At 40.1% G+C, this 13,441-nt stretch overlaps 2 protein-coding genes across 7 annotated transcripts in view; both read right to left on the bottom strand.

The window, feature by feature from the left end:
• The window catches only part of LOC108891404 (nuclear factor 7, brain), a 247,963-nt gene that overhangs the window by 104,491 nt on the left and 130,031 nt on the right, over positions 1–13,441 (bottom strand). The window lies entirely within an intron of this gene.
• Positions 11,266–13,441, bottom strand: part of LOC108902040 (transcription factor IIIB 90 kDa subunit) — a 123,244-nt gene continuing 121,068 nt past the window's right edge. For all 5 annotated transcript variants that reach the window (XM_051078033.1, XM_051078036.1, XM_051078035.1 and 2 more), the window contains exon 19: positions 11,266–13,185. In XM_051078033.1, the coding sequence (XP_050933990.1) occupies positions 13,148–13,185 (38 nt within the window). In that variant the 3' untranslated portion in view covers positions 11,266–13,147. The remainder of the gene's footprint in view (positions 13,186–13,441) is intronic.

The following is a 13,441-nucleotide window of genomic DNA, read 5'->3' as shown; positions in this document are numbered from 1 at the left end:
TGTGATCGTGGACTACGTCTCTGTGATCGCGGACAATGTCTCTGAGATTATGGACAAAGTCTCTGTGATCATGAACAATGCCTCTGTGATCGCAGACAATGTCTCGGAGATCAACGACAAAGTCTCCATGAACGGTTCATGCCGTCGAATCGAGGAACCACAGTGTCTCTACCGATTCTTGCGCAGAGCTCCGCGAAGCATGGGACAATGTCTCTCTCGTCTTTAACAAGGTTTCTGCAATCGTGGACAATGTCTCTGATCATGGACGATGTCTCCCTCATCCTCAACAATGTCTCTCCGATCATGGACCATGTCTCTGCGATCGTGGACGATGCCCCGGGGATCGCGGACAATGTCTCTGAGATTATGGACAAAGTCTCTGCGATCATTGACAATGTCTCTGAACGCCAGCAATGCCGACTTATCGGGGACCGAGTCACCACGAGTCATGGACAATGTCTGATCACGGACGATGTCTCCCTCATCCTCAACAATGTCTCTCCGATCACGGACCATGTCTCTGCGATTCTTGACGATGTCGTGGACGAAGTGCTGACACCTGGAGGAAATCAAAGAGAAACACACAAAGAAAAAGTGATCAATACACTACTACCTACTCCTCATCAACAGTTTAACCATGAAAACACAGAGAAATATTCAACATTACAGCTCAACTACAACATTTCACAAATCATTCTGACACCTTACTGTGGACAGTTTTTGAGGCCTCACTTGATGTAAAAGCTGTTAATTACCTGGAGGCCTCTGTCCTGCTCTCAAAGAACTTCTTCATTGTACGTAGACTCTCTCCCATCATGGACGACGTCTCTGCGATCGCGGACAATGTCTCTGAGATTATGGACAAAGTCTCTGCGATCATCGACAATGTCACTCTGAACGCCGGCAATGCCGACTTATCGGGGACCAAGTCACCACGAGTCATGGACAATGTCTTTGATCGAGGACAATGTCTCCCTCATCCTCAACAATGTCTCCTCCGATCGAAGACGTTCGTCTCGGCGATCATAGACGATGTCATGGATGAAGTGCTGACACTTGGAGGAAATCTAAGAGACGCATACAAAAGAAAATGATCAGTACTCTACTACCTATTCCTCATCAACAGCTTAACCACGAAAACAGATAACTATTCAACATTACAGTTGAACCAGAACATTTAACAAAACTTTTTTATGCCGTACTATACAATGACATGTTTTGATATTTTCATTTTATCCTTAAATTCCTCCTTTTCTTTGAACTGTTCTTACATGAACCATGTAAATAAACTTCATTAGTGAATTAAGTCTATTTTTTGACAAATAATGAACAATTTGGACTGAAGATCAAATACTGAACATGAACAGTTTAATGTCAGTGTTCTGTGTTGGACAGCTGATGTAAAGCTGTTTGTGAATTACCTGGAGGCCTCTGTCCTGGTCTCAAAGAACTTCTTCATTGTACGAAGACTCTCTGTGATCGTGGACTACGTCTCTGTGATCGCGGACAATGTCTCTGAGATTATGGACAAAGTCTCTGTGATCATGAACAATGCCTCTGTGATCGCAGACAATGTCTCGGAGATCAACGACAAAGTCTCCATGAACGGGTTCATGCCGTCGAATCGAGGAACCACAGTGTCTCTACCGATTCTTGCGCAGAGCTCCGCGAAGCATGGGACAATGTCTCTCTCGTCTTTAACAAGGTTTCTGCAATCGTGGACAATGTCTCTGATCATGGACGATGTCTCCCTCATCCTCAACAATGTCTCTCCGATCATGGACCATGTCTCTGCGATCGTGGACGATGCCCCGGGGATCGCGGACAATGTCTCTGAGATTATGGACAAAGTCTCTGCGATCATCGACAATGTCTCTGAACGCCAGCAATGCCGACTTATCGGGGACCGAGTCACCACGAGTCATGGACAATGTCTCTGATCGTGGACGATGTCTCCCTCATCCTCAACAATGTCTCTCCGATCATGGACGACGTCTCTGTGATCATGGACGATGCGGTGGATGAAGTGGTGACACCTGGAGGAAATCAAAGACAAACATACAAAGGAAAATGATCAATACACTACTACCAATTCCTCATTATAACATGACATTTTTACTTTTTTTGGGATTACAATTACTTCTGCATTGTTTTTATATTACAGAATGACTGTTCCCACTAATATTAATTACTTTTACCATTACGTTACTTTTCTTGTTACATATTACTTCTAAATTTTCAGCTGTTTACTGTTGTGACCTACATCTGGTAACACATTACTTTGACTATTACATCTTACTTCTGATATTGCTAATTACTGTTACATTACTTCTATTAATACAGATTACTTATATATTACTTTTATATTGCAGATTACTTCTATTATTACACTTTTCTGACATACTGACTACTGAACATAAACAGTTTAATGTCAGTGCTCTGTGTTTGACAGCTGATGTGAAGCTGTTTGTGAATTACCTGGAGCCCTCTGTCCTAAGAACTTCTTCACTGAACGAAGACTCTCTGCGACCGTGGACTACGTCCCTGTGATCGTGGACAATGTCTCTGAGATTATGGGCAAAGTCTCTGGATCATCGACAATGTCTCTGAACGCCAGCAATGCCGACTTATCGGGGACCGAGTCACCACGAGTCATGGACAATGTCTCTGATCGTGGACGATGTCTCCCTCATCCTCAACAATGCCTCACCGATCATGGACCATGTCTCTGCGATCGTGGAAGACGTCTTTGCGATCGCGGACAATGTCTCTGAGATTATGGACAAAGTCTCTGCGATCATCGACAATGTCTCTGAACGCCAGCAATGCCGACTTATCGGGGACCGAGTCACCACGAGTCATGGACAATGTCTCTGATCGTGGACGATGTCTCCCTCATCCTCAACAATGTCTCTCCGATCATGGACGACGTCTCTGTGATCATGGACGATGCGGTGGATGAAGTGTTGACACCTGGAGGAAATCAATGAGAAACATACAAAGGAAAATGATCAATACACTACTACCTATTCCTTATCGACACTTTAACCATGAAAACACAGAGAAATATTCAACATTCCAACTGAACATTAGAGGTAACTAAAATGATTGTTAATTATGTGTCTATCAATTAATCACTGAAGCAATTATGTATGTTACTGTGCACAACAATAACAAACACCATCAGTTTAAATGTCTGTTTTTTGTGTTGTTTTCGTTTAATGAATAACAACCAAATTTACAAAGGTCTTAACAGCAGCTTATATGAAAAATCGTAAATAAATATGTGTAGTCTGTAACTAATCCCTCTTTCTGCTGCCATACATTCTATGTAGATGCAGCATACCAGACAGACCAAACCATAGATGACAGTGAGAGGACAGAGTACGTTCTGACGCAAACCTGTGTTAGTTCTGGTGACTAAGAAACCACTAATTCCTCTGTTGTATTATTGAATCTTCTCAGTAAACAACTGATTGCCAAAAAAGATACATTTATATATGTCATGTGTTTTTAACACTAGTGCCTGAGCTAGTGCTTTTCATCATGAACATGTTAACATACTTTATGTAACTTGCAGTCCCAACTTTGGGAATCATATCATCCCAAAATTCCTTATCAGACAAAATTCTTTCAACAAAAATGTCATTACAGATCCACATTTCTGAGATGATCCAGAGAAATGGGAGGAATGCGAGCTAAATTTCAAATGTCAGGGTCTGAATACTTATGTCAGTGTGATATTTCTTCACTTGCAAAATATATCCTCAAAAATCTCTCACAAGGAGAACCAAAATGACCAGAAAACTATGCCAGGAAAGGACACAAAACTACAAAGATACAAAAATGAACACAAAGACACAAAAGCTGATCATAAAAAGATGAAAGGTGACTAAGTAGAAACAGAAAATGTTGCCACACACTACCACAAAGACACAAAACTACCACAAACACGCTGAACAGTCACAAAATGACAAAGAACTGAGACTCAAAACTATGCAAATGACCAAAAAGACACACAAAATGCAAACTGTCACAATTAGACAGAAAATGGCCACAGAGAGTCAAAATAATCAGGAACAGAACAAGACACACAAAACTACCACACTAACACATATAATGGGGATTAGGCAAAAACCTTTGAATCACATCATCCCCAAATTTCCTGTCAGGTAAAATTCTTTCTACAAAAATGTCATTGTAGGTTCACATCACAAAGTTGCAACACTCAGGATTCACAGTGTGAAACTGCCTGGACATGGAGGCAGTAAACATGGTGTAACCTCATCTTGCTTTGCAGTGTGGGCTCTAAAATTCATAATGAAAACAGGGTTAACATGCTAAACTCATTAAATACCAAGGTTTGACCTGGAATTTAAACAGTAGCACTGAACCAAGCAACTTAAGGCAGTTGCTGCATAATTTTCACTTTCAAAGCTTAACTTGAAGCTGTAAATGTTACTACTAATACTTACTAACATGTACTCAGACAAAAAACTGACCATAAACAAATGTACACAGGCAGACAGAGACACAAAATTATGCTCAACGACCACAAAGACGCAAGACTGCCACAACAACATGCTAATCCACCATTAAACTGAATTACAAACAGTTTCCGACAAATTATCAGGAGTCAGGGACGCTTAAGTCACAGAAACACAAACATACACTCACTCACGCAATCTAAACGACGGAAAAAGGAACTGGGATCAAACGAGAACACGAGAAAGCTAACGCTAATGCTAACGCTGTTACATAGAGGTAGACAGCCGGGTAGAGACGCAAAATGATACAGGTCGACCACAGAGTCGAAAAACTGCCACAAAGAGACAAAACAGTGAAACATAAGAAGAGGCAAAACGACCACAAAGAGACAAAACTACCACAAACACATTGAAAAGATGAAATTACCACAAAGAGTTTGCTAACGAGTTGCTAACAAGTTGCAAACAAACTAACAGGAGTCAGGGACGGCTGGGTCGCAGACACACACACAGTCACTCGCACACAATTTAAACGACGGAAAATAGAAATGAAGTCGAAAGATATCATTGAACAAAAAGGCAAGGGCTAAAGTCGAAGCCAATGTTAATGCTAACGCTAAAGCTAACGATAGCCGCTGACCAGTTAGCTTGCTAGCCTTACCTTCGCGCGGGTGAACTCAGCGTCCAGCCTCACTGCTGATGGACAAAATAGCTCCTAGGTTTTTCAGCGATGAAGTTTCTCACAGTGCTAACAAACCGAAGCGACGACTCTAACGTTGGTTTTACTCTATATTTTCACAGTTTCATCCAACGCTGTTCCTGCGCCGCTCAGCTCTCCCCAGGGCCTCAGTCAACGACGTTTTGCGTCAAGGCCAACGCGACTGACGTCACGGCCAATGACAACACCGCGTACCAGCCGCGTGTGGTTGGTCGAATCAGCGGAAGTTGCTCGTTCGAAGTGAAGAAGAGAGAAACTGTAGTCACCGAAAGGACTCTCAACATGGCGGATTTATCTGAGGCTGTAGAGTAGAACTTCTACAGAAACCAAGTTAGACCTGATATTTGGGTCAACTTTTACTATCAGACAGATGATCTGCATCCTGAAACAATATTAAGGTCTGAACTTTTAACACTTAAAACAGAAGGAATTAGTGTGTGTGTGTGTAGAAGTGAGATACGAACTACTTGTACTGACCTTGACTTTTGACTGTATTTTTAGGGCAGTAGTTATCACAGCTCATATTTGTGAGAATACTTTAAAAGTGACTCCATTAATAGTTGCTGAATTTGCTACTAGCAGTTCATGTTTGCAGTGTTGCCATGGATTTCTGTGATACTGAAAAACTGAATGAGGACCTAAAATTCCCACAGTATCTTTGGCTGGTCCAGAACAATGAGTTCAATTACAGAGGACCAGTTTAGATTTCATCCTCCGCCTCTTTCTGTTAATCCCAGCCAAATGGGGCTTTAGTCTCTGCAGTACAGATTTTTTGTGAATGATTACAATGAAAAAAATTCAATGAAGTGTTAATGCATATTGTAAAATAACAGTTTTATTTTCAGAAACCAAATTAAATGTCTGTAAAAAATACTTTATAAAAACAGATTAATGATACATGTAGAATCTAATAAAGGTTTTTTGTTTTTGTTTTTGATCTTATAGCTCCTTCAAACAATGTAAACAAATTAACTATTAAAGACATACAACATAAAATAGGCTTAGGCGACATTTACCCACCTGAAAGAAGAAAGGAACAGAACCCAGTGACTCCAAAGCCACTGGAAGATGCCGCTAACTTCACCGTTGACTATAACTGACAGCTGCACCCTGCAAAACTCTTTGTTTTATTTGACTGAGGTTAAGAGATAAGAGAAGGATACAGGGAAGGAAAGAGACAAGAAAAAAACACCTCAGGGAAAAAAGTTGTACTTGCTTTGTAGTAACGGAAACAGGAAGAAGGAGGAGAGGAGAGGAAGTTAAGGGAAGGAGGAAGAGAAGAAGGGTTCGCTTCTCTTTTTAAATCCTGAGCTTTTTTTCCTTAGAGTCACGCTTGAAGCCAAAAAAAAAAAAAATCTGGCTCAGCTAGAAGAGAATGGTGATAGAAACAAAATCCCTGCAAACTCCTGCTTAATCAACTCACATAAAGGACATTTTCCACAGGCAGAAGGAATCCTTTACTTTCGCCTGTAGCTCTCTCTCACTGTGGAAGGGCAGCGAGGTCACAAACACTGCAAAACTAAACTGCCAACTTTACTTTCATTCCTCCTCCCTCCCTCCCTCAGCTGCACTGTAAAGGTTACAGTAAAAGTTTGGTAGCGGAGGAAGATTAAGTTTCAGTAAAACTTCTAAGTAGGAGGGGAGGGGGGTTGGCAAATACCGAAAAGCTGCGTAGGTACAGTCGGCCCTTGGGGAGAGAAGAGCGAGCAGGCGAGAAGGGGTGGGTGGAAAACTGAGAGGGGGCCTTAGAAAGCTGACCTGACAGCACAATTACATAGCATCATAAACCATGAAATTATTTTCCGGGCCGTGTTAGGAGAAAAGTCAACCTGAAAAGGGGGACACTAGTGGAGGGTCATACAGAGTGTAATTTAATAGTTTTCTTGAATCTTTTTGTTCCAAAAAGCCAGAGGCGTCGTTCTGTTTCAAGTCGGGTTCAGATGTTGCCGGGTATGAGGGGACGGTAATTCCCTGAGACAACTTGAGGCTTACTCGTGACATTTTCACGCTGCCTAATAATCTGTTAATAGGACTAATTTAGCCGCACTTCAGATGAACCGGTTATGGTCATTGAATCTTGGGGATTTCTTGTTTTTCTGCGTTTTAAGATGAGGGCCTTAAATAGTTTGACTCTTGGCTTCAGTGAGGGAGAGTTAAAGGGTAGGAAATATTAAAAGATGAGCCTCAGTTAGTGCATGGTCTTCATCATTTAAAAGAAGGTGGCAGCTGATGTCAGTTGGACAGAATTAAAACAAATGACAGAGGATTTTGAGGTATCACAGACAGACCTTTTTACCCACTTTCCCCACTTGGGTTATTAAACTTTCATCAGGTCTTGTCTAATCTTTTTCCAAACGGATATATACTGCAGCATTTTGGAAATGAACTTGTCAGCTCTAAAATATGGAGGTTCCCTGTTTTAAAATATACTTTAATGGATTTCAGGGAGCCAAACTGAGGCAACTGCAGACGATATCTTCATAAAGCTGGATTACTGCTGTTACTAATTAAATCTTACATACTAAAGATATCAGCAACACAGTATTCAATCATGAACCATTCATTTCCAAAAATCCACATCATTCTTTTAGATAAAACTCAACCTTTACCCTAAAATTCATAATTGAATATTGTCAAACTGATTTCCAGAAAGTTAACAACAGTATAAATATTTGTTATAATTCTGTACCTTGAGTCCTTTTGTTGGAATTGTTGTCACATTTTCACATATAGTTAAAAGCTGCTGTTCAGATCTTCCTCTCACTTTTAGGTTGAGACATTTACATTAACACAACTTTTTAAACAGACACGAGCAGCAGACATGAACATCAAAAACATGACACCTGAGGAAAAAAAAATATACATTAAACTTTCAAAACTTTTCCAGAACTTTTGGAACATAAATCATTTTCCATAAATTTTCCAGTTTTTCAGTGACGGCAGTAATCCTCTTTAATGCAGCAGCCCCGCACTGACAGAGCAGACGTAAATATGAAGTTCAGCCCAAAATGAGATGTCAACCACCTGGAAAAGAAACTGACACATTCTCTCTGAAACTGACTGCTGGTTTAAAAAGTACAGCTCTTTATGTAATACTCAGAAAGTTCCCTTTCAGTCATAAACAACATATGCAGAGGAGAAAATAAACATTAGATACATCTGACGCAGGATAAAAGCATGTACATTAATCATCAGTAAGAACTTAGATAAGAAGAAGTCCTAATAAATCACCTGTTACAGGACTTGTTTTGTTTTGCTCTAATCAATTGGTCCAATTCAGTTGGCATGGAAGCTGCAATAACATTTCATGTCATTTAAAACAACATTATAGAACTATTTACCTTAAAATAACAGCTTCAAAATCATTTTGATGGTACACTGACTTGTAATAGGGCGAATGGCATCTCTTCCACACCCACTCTGCACCATTAACGTCTGTTCTTGCTCGATGTAACTTTGGGTTGTGTGGGTACGATCTCCTGTGAGAAGTGTTTAAAGCTTTATGGCACTATAACACAACTTAATGCACCGGCGTCCTGTAGTTACCACTGCTGCAGAGGCTGCGGTAAAAACTAAATATGTACAGGAATAAGAGTTCTTATTCCTGTACATTTACCTGAAACAACCCGTGCAGCTGCTTCAATCTCGTCCATACGTGACAGTATTAATAATGTCCTGATTATTTATCCCTTCCCTTTTTTATACGTCTCATTTTCTAATAAACAATGAGAATAATTAAAAGATGCTATAGTCACCACGATGCTTTAACAATTGTCTGAAAATCCCCAAGTATCTAACAGAGAGATCAGATTTTGTCTCTTGGCTGATGTTCAAACAACAATACAGCTAACACTCAGAACCTTTAAGGAATTGTTTGCCCTGACAAGAAAAATCATTGCGTGTAAAGAGTTACCATTCATCATCTGACGTAAGTGCTGCCTCAGTTTCAGATTTCCTCCCACTCTGATGGGTGACTCATTTTTCTATAGAATCACCTCACACACATCCAGAGATACCTGATCTCTCTGGAAACAATACCATCAGAAAACTGTAACACTGTTCTGGTGTTAAATGATCCAGCAGGACCAGTGAAAGACTTATCTGATCAAAAGCATTGTCATGATGGTAGATGGTGTCATGTTATGTATAGACCTGACACTGTTGTCAGTCATGAACAGTTCAGGCTGAGTTCAGTCCTCCACAAAAGTGAGGATGAATAAGTAAACAAACTGAGTGGCTGACACAATAAAACCTTGAAGGGATTTTTAAGAACCCCAAAGAGGCGATAGAATTAGGTTGATATCAACACTGAGCACATAAAAGAGTGAGATTATTGTCACAAAATCATCAAACTACATGGATTAAAATATGATGATTAATGACGGATGCAGTGAGATTGTGTCTTATTGAAACTCTGACAATTCTAAATCAAGTCTCAAGACACTCAAGACCAGAGTAAGTCCAGAATCATTCCACTCTCATAAGTCTCATGCCCAAATCAACAAAACAAGTCCAAGTCAGGTTGGATCCAAGACAACTGCAGCAGTTCCTGATAAAAGTCTAGAAATAAGCACTTCAAGACGAGTCAAAGTTTGTAAGTATAAAGTTCTTTTTTGGGCAATTGATTTGAATGTCAGTATATCTTTCCCATCTTTCCCAGGATTCCAGTATTGGTTCACTGGCCTCTTCAGGTGCCGTGCTAGCATCCCCAACAGGACCTCAAACTGTCCCACTAAAATATAAACCTTCTATAATACCCTTAGAACCCAAGTGACCTCCAGAACCCTAAAGGCAGACTAGAATCCTCCCGAAGGACTAGTAAGTCCTCTAATAGGACCATTAAAACCTCCTCAGTGACCGCTACAAAGTCTTAAAGGACTTCCAGTACCTCCTAAAGGACCACTGGAGCCTTCTAAAAGACCATCTGCAGAACCTCCTCAGTGACCTCTTAAACCTGATAAACAAACCCCAGGACCTTCTAAAGGACCTTTAGAACCTTCCCACTGACCAGTAAAAACTCCTGAACGATCCTGAGAACCTCCTTGAAAACCACTAGAACCTAGAAAGTAAAGTAAAATCTAACATAAAGATTGTTAGTAAGCCTGTTTTTTTGTCTGTAGATTGTAATTCAGTGCAGCAGTGTATTTGTTCTGGAGAAAGAGGATAGCAGATGAGTGTTTGGGACAGGAAATGTAAAATTCATGTATTATACAAGTACCTCCTAAATGGCAGCAAAAGTTCCTGACAGTTTTCTCTCAAGAGATGTTCACAAAGCTGCTGAGAACAACTTTTAGTAAAGAACAAAGAGAACTCCTAAGCGAGAAGCAGGTGCAGGATTGAGAGCCCATTTTTAGTTTAATGAATAATTCTGTCAGATGGCCGAGATTAAAACTGCTGCAAACTATGTGGCTGGTGTCCAAGTAGTAGAGCGTTGTGCGAACGGGTCATCTCCATTGGACTGGTCTAATTTGGTGGTGGTTCTTATTAAATGGCTGCCATCAGTGTGGCTTTGAAGGTTAATTATCATCCGATTTTACAAATAGAAACACAATCTGCAGGTGCTGATTGATTGTTAATAGGAGGCCTCTCAAGTTCCCCTAACTCCTCTCAGCTCAAAAGCTACCTTTAATGCTAAAATGCTCAGACTATAAGACCAGAAACTCTAGAGTTTTAACTTTAGGACAAACATGGCTCTTACTTTTTATAGTTTCTCCAAACTCTGCCAATTAGGAACTATTTTTATCCTCAGGATGTTTTGTGACTATGACCCCTGTATTTTAGTTTTTAGTTTAGTTTTATGCAATCCTTCCACCAAAACCTTGCATGCAAAGTCGGGGCTAATTACAATATTTTAAAGTCCTGGCCAAAATGTATAATATGAAATAAGATGCAGAAAATTGGACTCCTGTCTCCAAGACAGGCTGTAATTATATGGACATCATGATTATTAATTCAACATCCAACGTTTTCCCAACACAAATAACAGCCTTGATGTGCAAAGGCCTTCACATGGGTGAACATTTCTTTAGTAAACACTTAAAGAAGGAGGAAACATTTCTTTATCCATTTAGTGAAATCTTTACTGTAGCAGCAAATTCACACAACAATATACAGATGTAACATCATGAGTTATAGCAGCAGAGGCAATCAAAGATGCCTCATTAAATACTGTTGTGTGGACACAGTGAAAAGGCCACAATCTCTTCCACCTCCAAAATATCATTGCTCCAACACAAAAATCATAAAATCTTAAATACAAAATAGATCTATTCTCTGATTGGGCTCCCCCTTTCATTTGGAAAATATAACATTGCCAAGAATGCATTTACATCTCACCTCTGTGGCAGGTGACAGGACATGATAAAGTATAATACAGTCTCCTTAAATTAATTATAGAGAACAAGCTCTATGAGAAAAAGCCCAAAGCAAATAAACAGCAAAAACAAAAACTAATCCAACCATCATGTTCCTCCATGAATATATACTACTAAAATTAAAATATCACTGTTTTGGATTCAATAACATCTCTTCAAACATTGGCACATAACCTGGGATCACTTTGTTCAAAGGCAACAACATTATAATACTTTGGCTTCAGAGAAGCAGACATCATGTGTCTGTCCACTTATCACCTAAGGCATTAATAAATACTGAATCTGAACCAGAAATTACAGAAAAATTCTTTTCCAGATACTGATACTGATGATTGATCTCACGCTACCTGACTGATAGATGCTTGTTTTTAGTTCATGTTGCCGCTGAGAGACAGTACAGTACAGAAACATAGTTTTGAGACAGAATTAGGCGGCAGGAAGTACTTAAAGTCGTATACTGGTAAGTGTTATGGAGAGTGCAAGTTCAAGGATGGTAACGTTTTGCTACATTAATCGTCCCTCAAAACCATCCTGAGGAGACACAGTTGTTAAAATCAAAAGACTTATCCTGCAGAAAAACCTCTACAGATTTTGTCCCCTGAAGAGTACTTCACAGGAAACACTGATTTGGTATCTTGCAGAACAAAAGACATGTCTTTGTTAGTATAATCCCCTTTTCAGCAGCATTTAAATGACAGTATTTCACAATGAACCTGGTCCTAACGGCACATTAAAATGGAGTCATTCACAACATTAAAACCACTGAAGGATTACGTGAATAACATTGATCCAATGTTCTGCTGGGAAACCTTGGATCTTGACATTTGTCTGGATGTTACTTTGACATGTACCACCCACCTAAACATTGCTGTAGACCAAGCACTCCCTAATGGCTGTGGCCTCCCCCAGCAGGACAATGCTCCCACCACACCACAAAACTGCTCAGAAAGGTCTTGAGGAACACAACAAAAGCCCAAAGCTTTGACCTGGCCTCCAGACTCCCCAGATCCCAATCATACTCAGCAGTTTTTGCGGTGTGGGGGAGGCCCCTGTCATTGGGGAGTGGTGTTGCCATTGGGGGTGTACGTGTTCTGCAACAATGCTTAGGTTGGTGGCACGTGCCAGGACCCAAGGTTTCCCAGCAGAACACTGTATTGAACCGAGATGATCAATGTTAGTCACTTCATCTGTTTAATGTTGTGGCTGATCAGTGTACAGGACATTTCAACAGTTATTTGTAAACTAATTATCTGAATCTTAACCCAGTTTTAACCTAACTGTCTTCTGATCAGCAGCTTAACAAACCTGTGCTCCTGGACCACCTCCTCCTTCAATTCTGCAGGATTTTCACCACCATCTGCCTCTGACCTCTGTCAGTATCTAAGACATGCACCCTCAGTTTAGTGTGACTTTTTTCTGTCCCATTTATTCCTCATGGGAGTTCCTCATTCCTCTTTGCATCACAGCACTGATCTGCAGCTGCAGCCATTTTGTGTCCCTGTTAGTAAACATCTGATACAGGTAAGGATTCAAAATAGTCCATACTAGGAGGGGATAATAATCCACTGCTAGAATCCATCATCGTAATCTCCATCACAGCCGTAATCTGGAGAGTGAGACAAACAGAGAAGAGTTAAACAAACACAGACGAAGTGTGGACAGACTTTAGATTTTCACAGGAGAAATTTATGATGATTATGATTGATTGGTTTTTCTGGTTCGTGCTCAGATATTTTATGATTTAAATTTCAATTTCTGCAAATTTTAGACGTTTAGAAGTTCTAGCAAAACAACATTGAAAGTGCTGTTGTTTACAATTTTTAACAGCCTAGGGCCAAAATATATTATTAACAAAATTAAAC

Source organism: Lates calcarifer, linkage group LG19 (assembly GCF_001640805.2).
Source record: "Lates calcarifer isolate ASB-BC8 linkage group LG19, TLL_Latcal_v3, whole genome shotgun sequence".
In the NCBI taxonomy this organism is placed as follows: Eukaryota; Metazoa; Chordata; class Actinopteri; family Centropomidae; genus Lates; species Lates calcarifer.
This window is presented reverse-complemented; position numbering and strand designations above follow the sequence as displayed.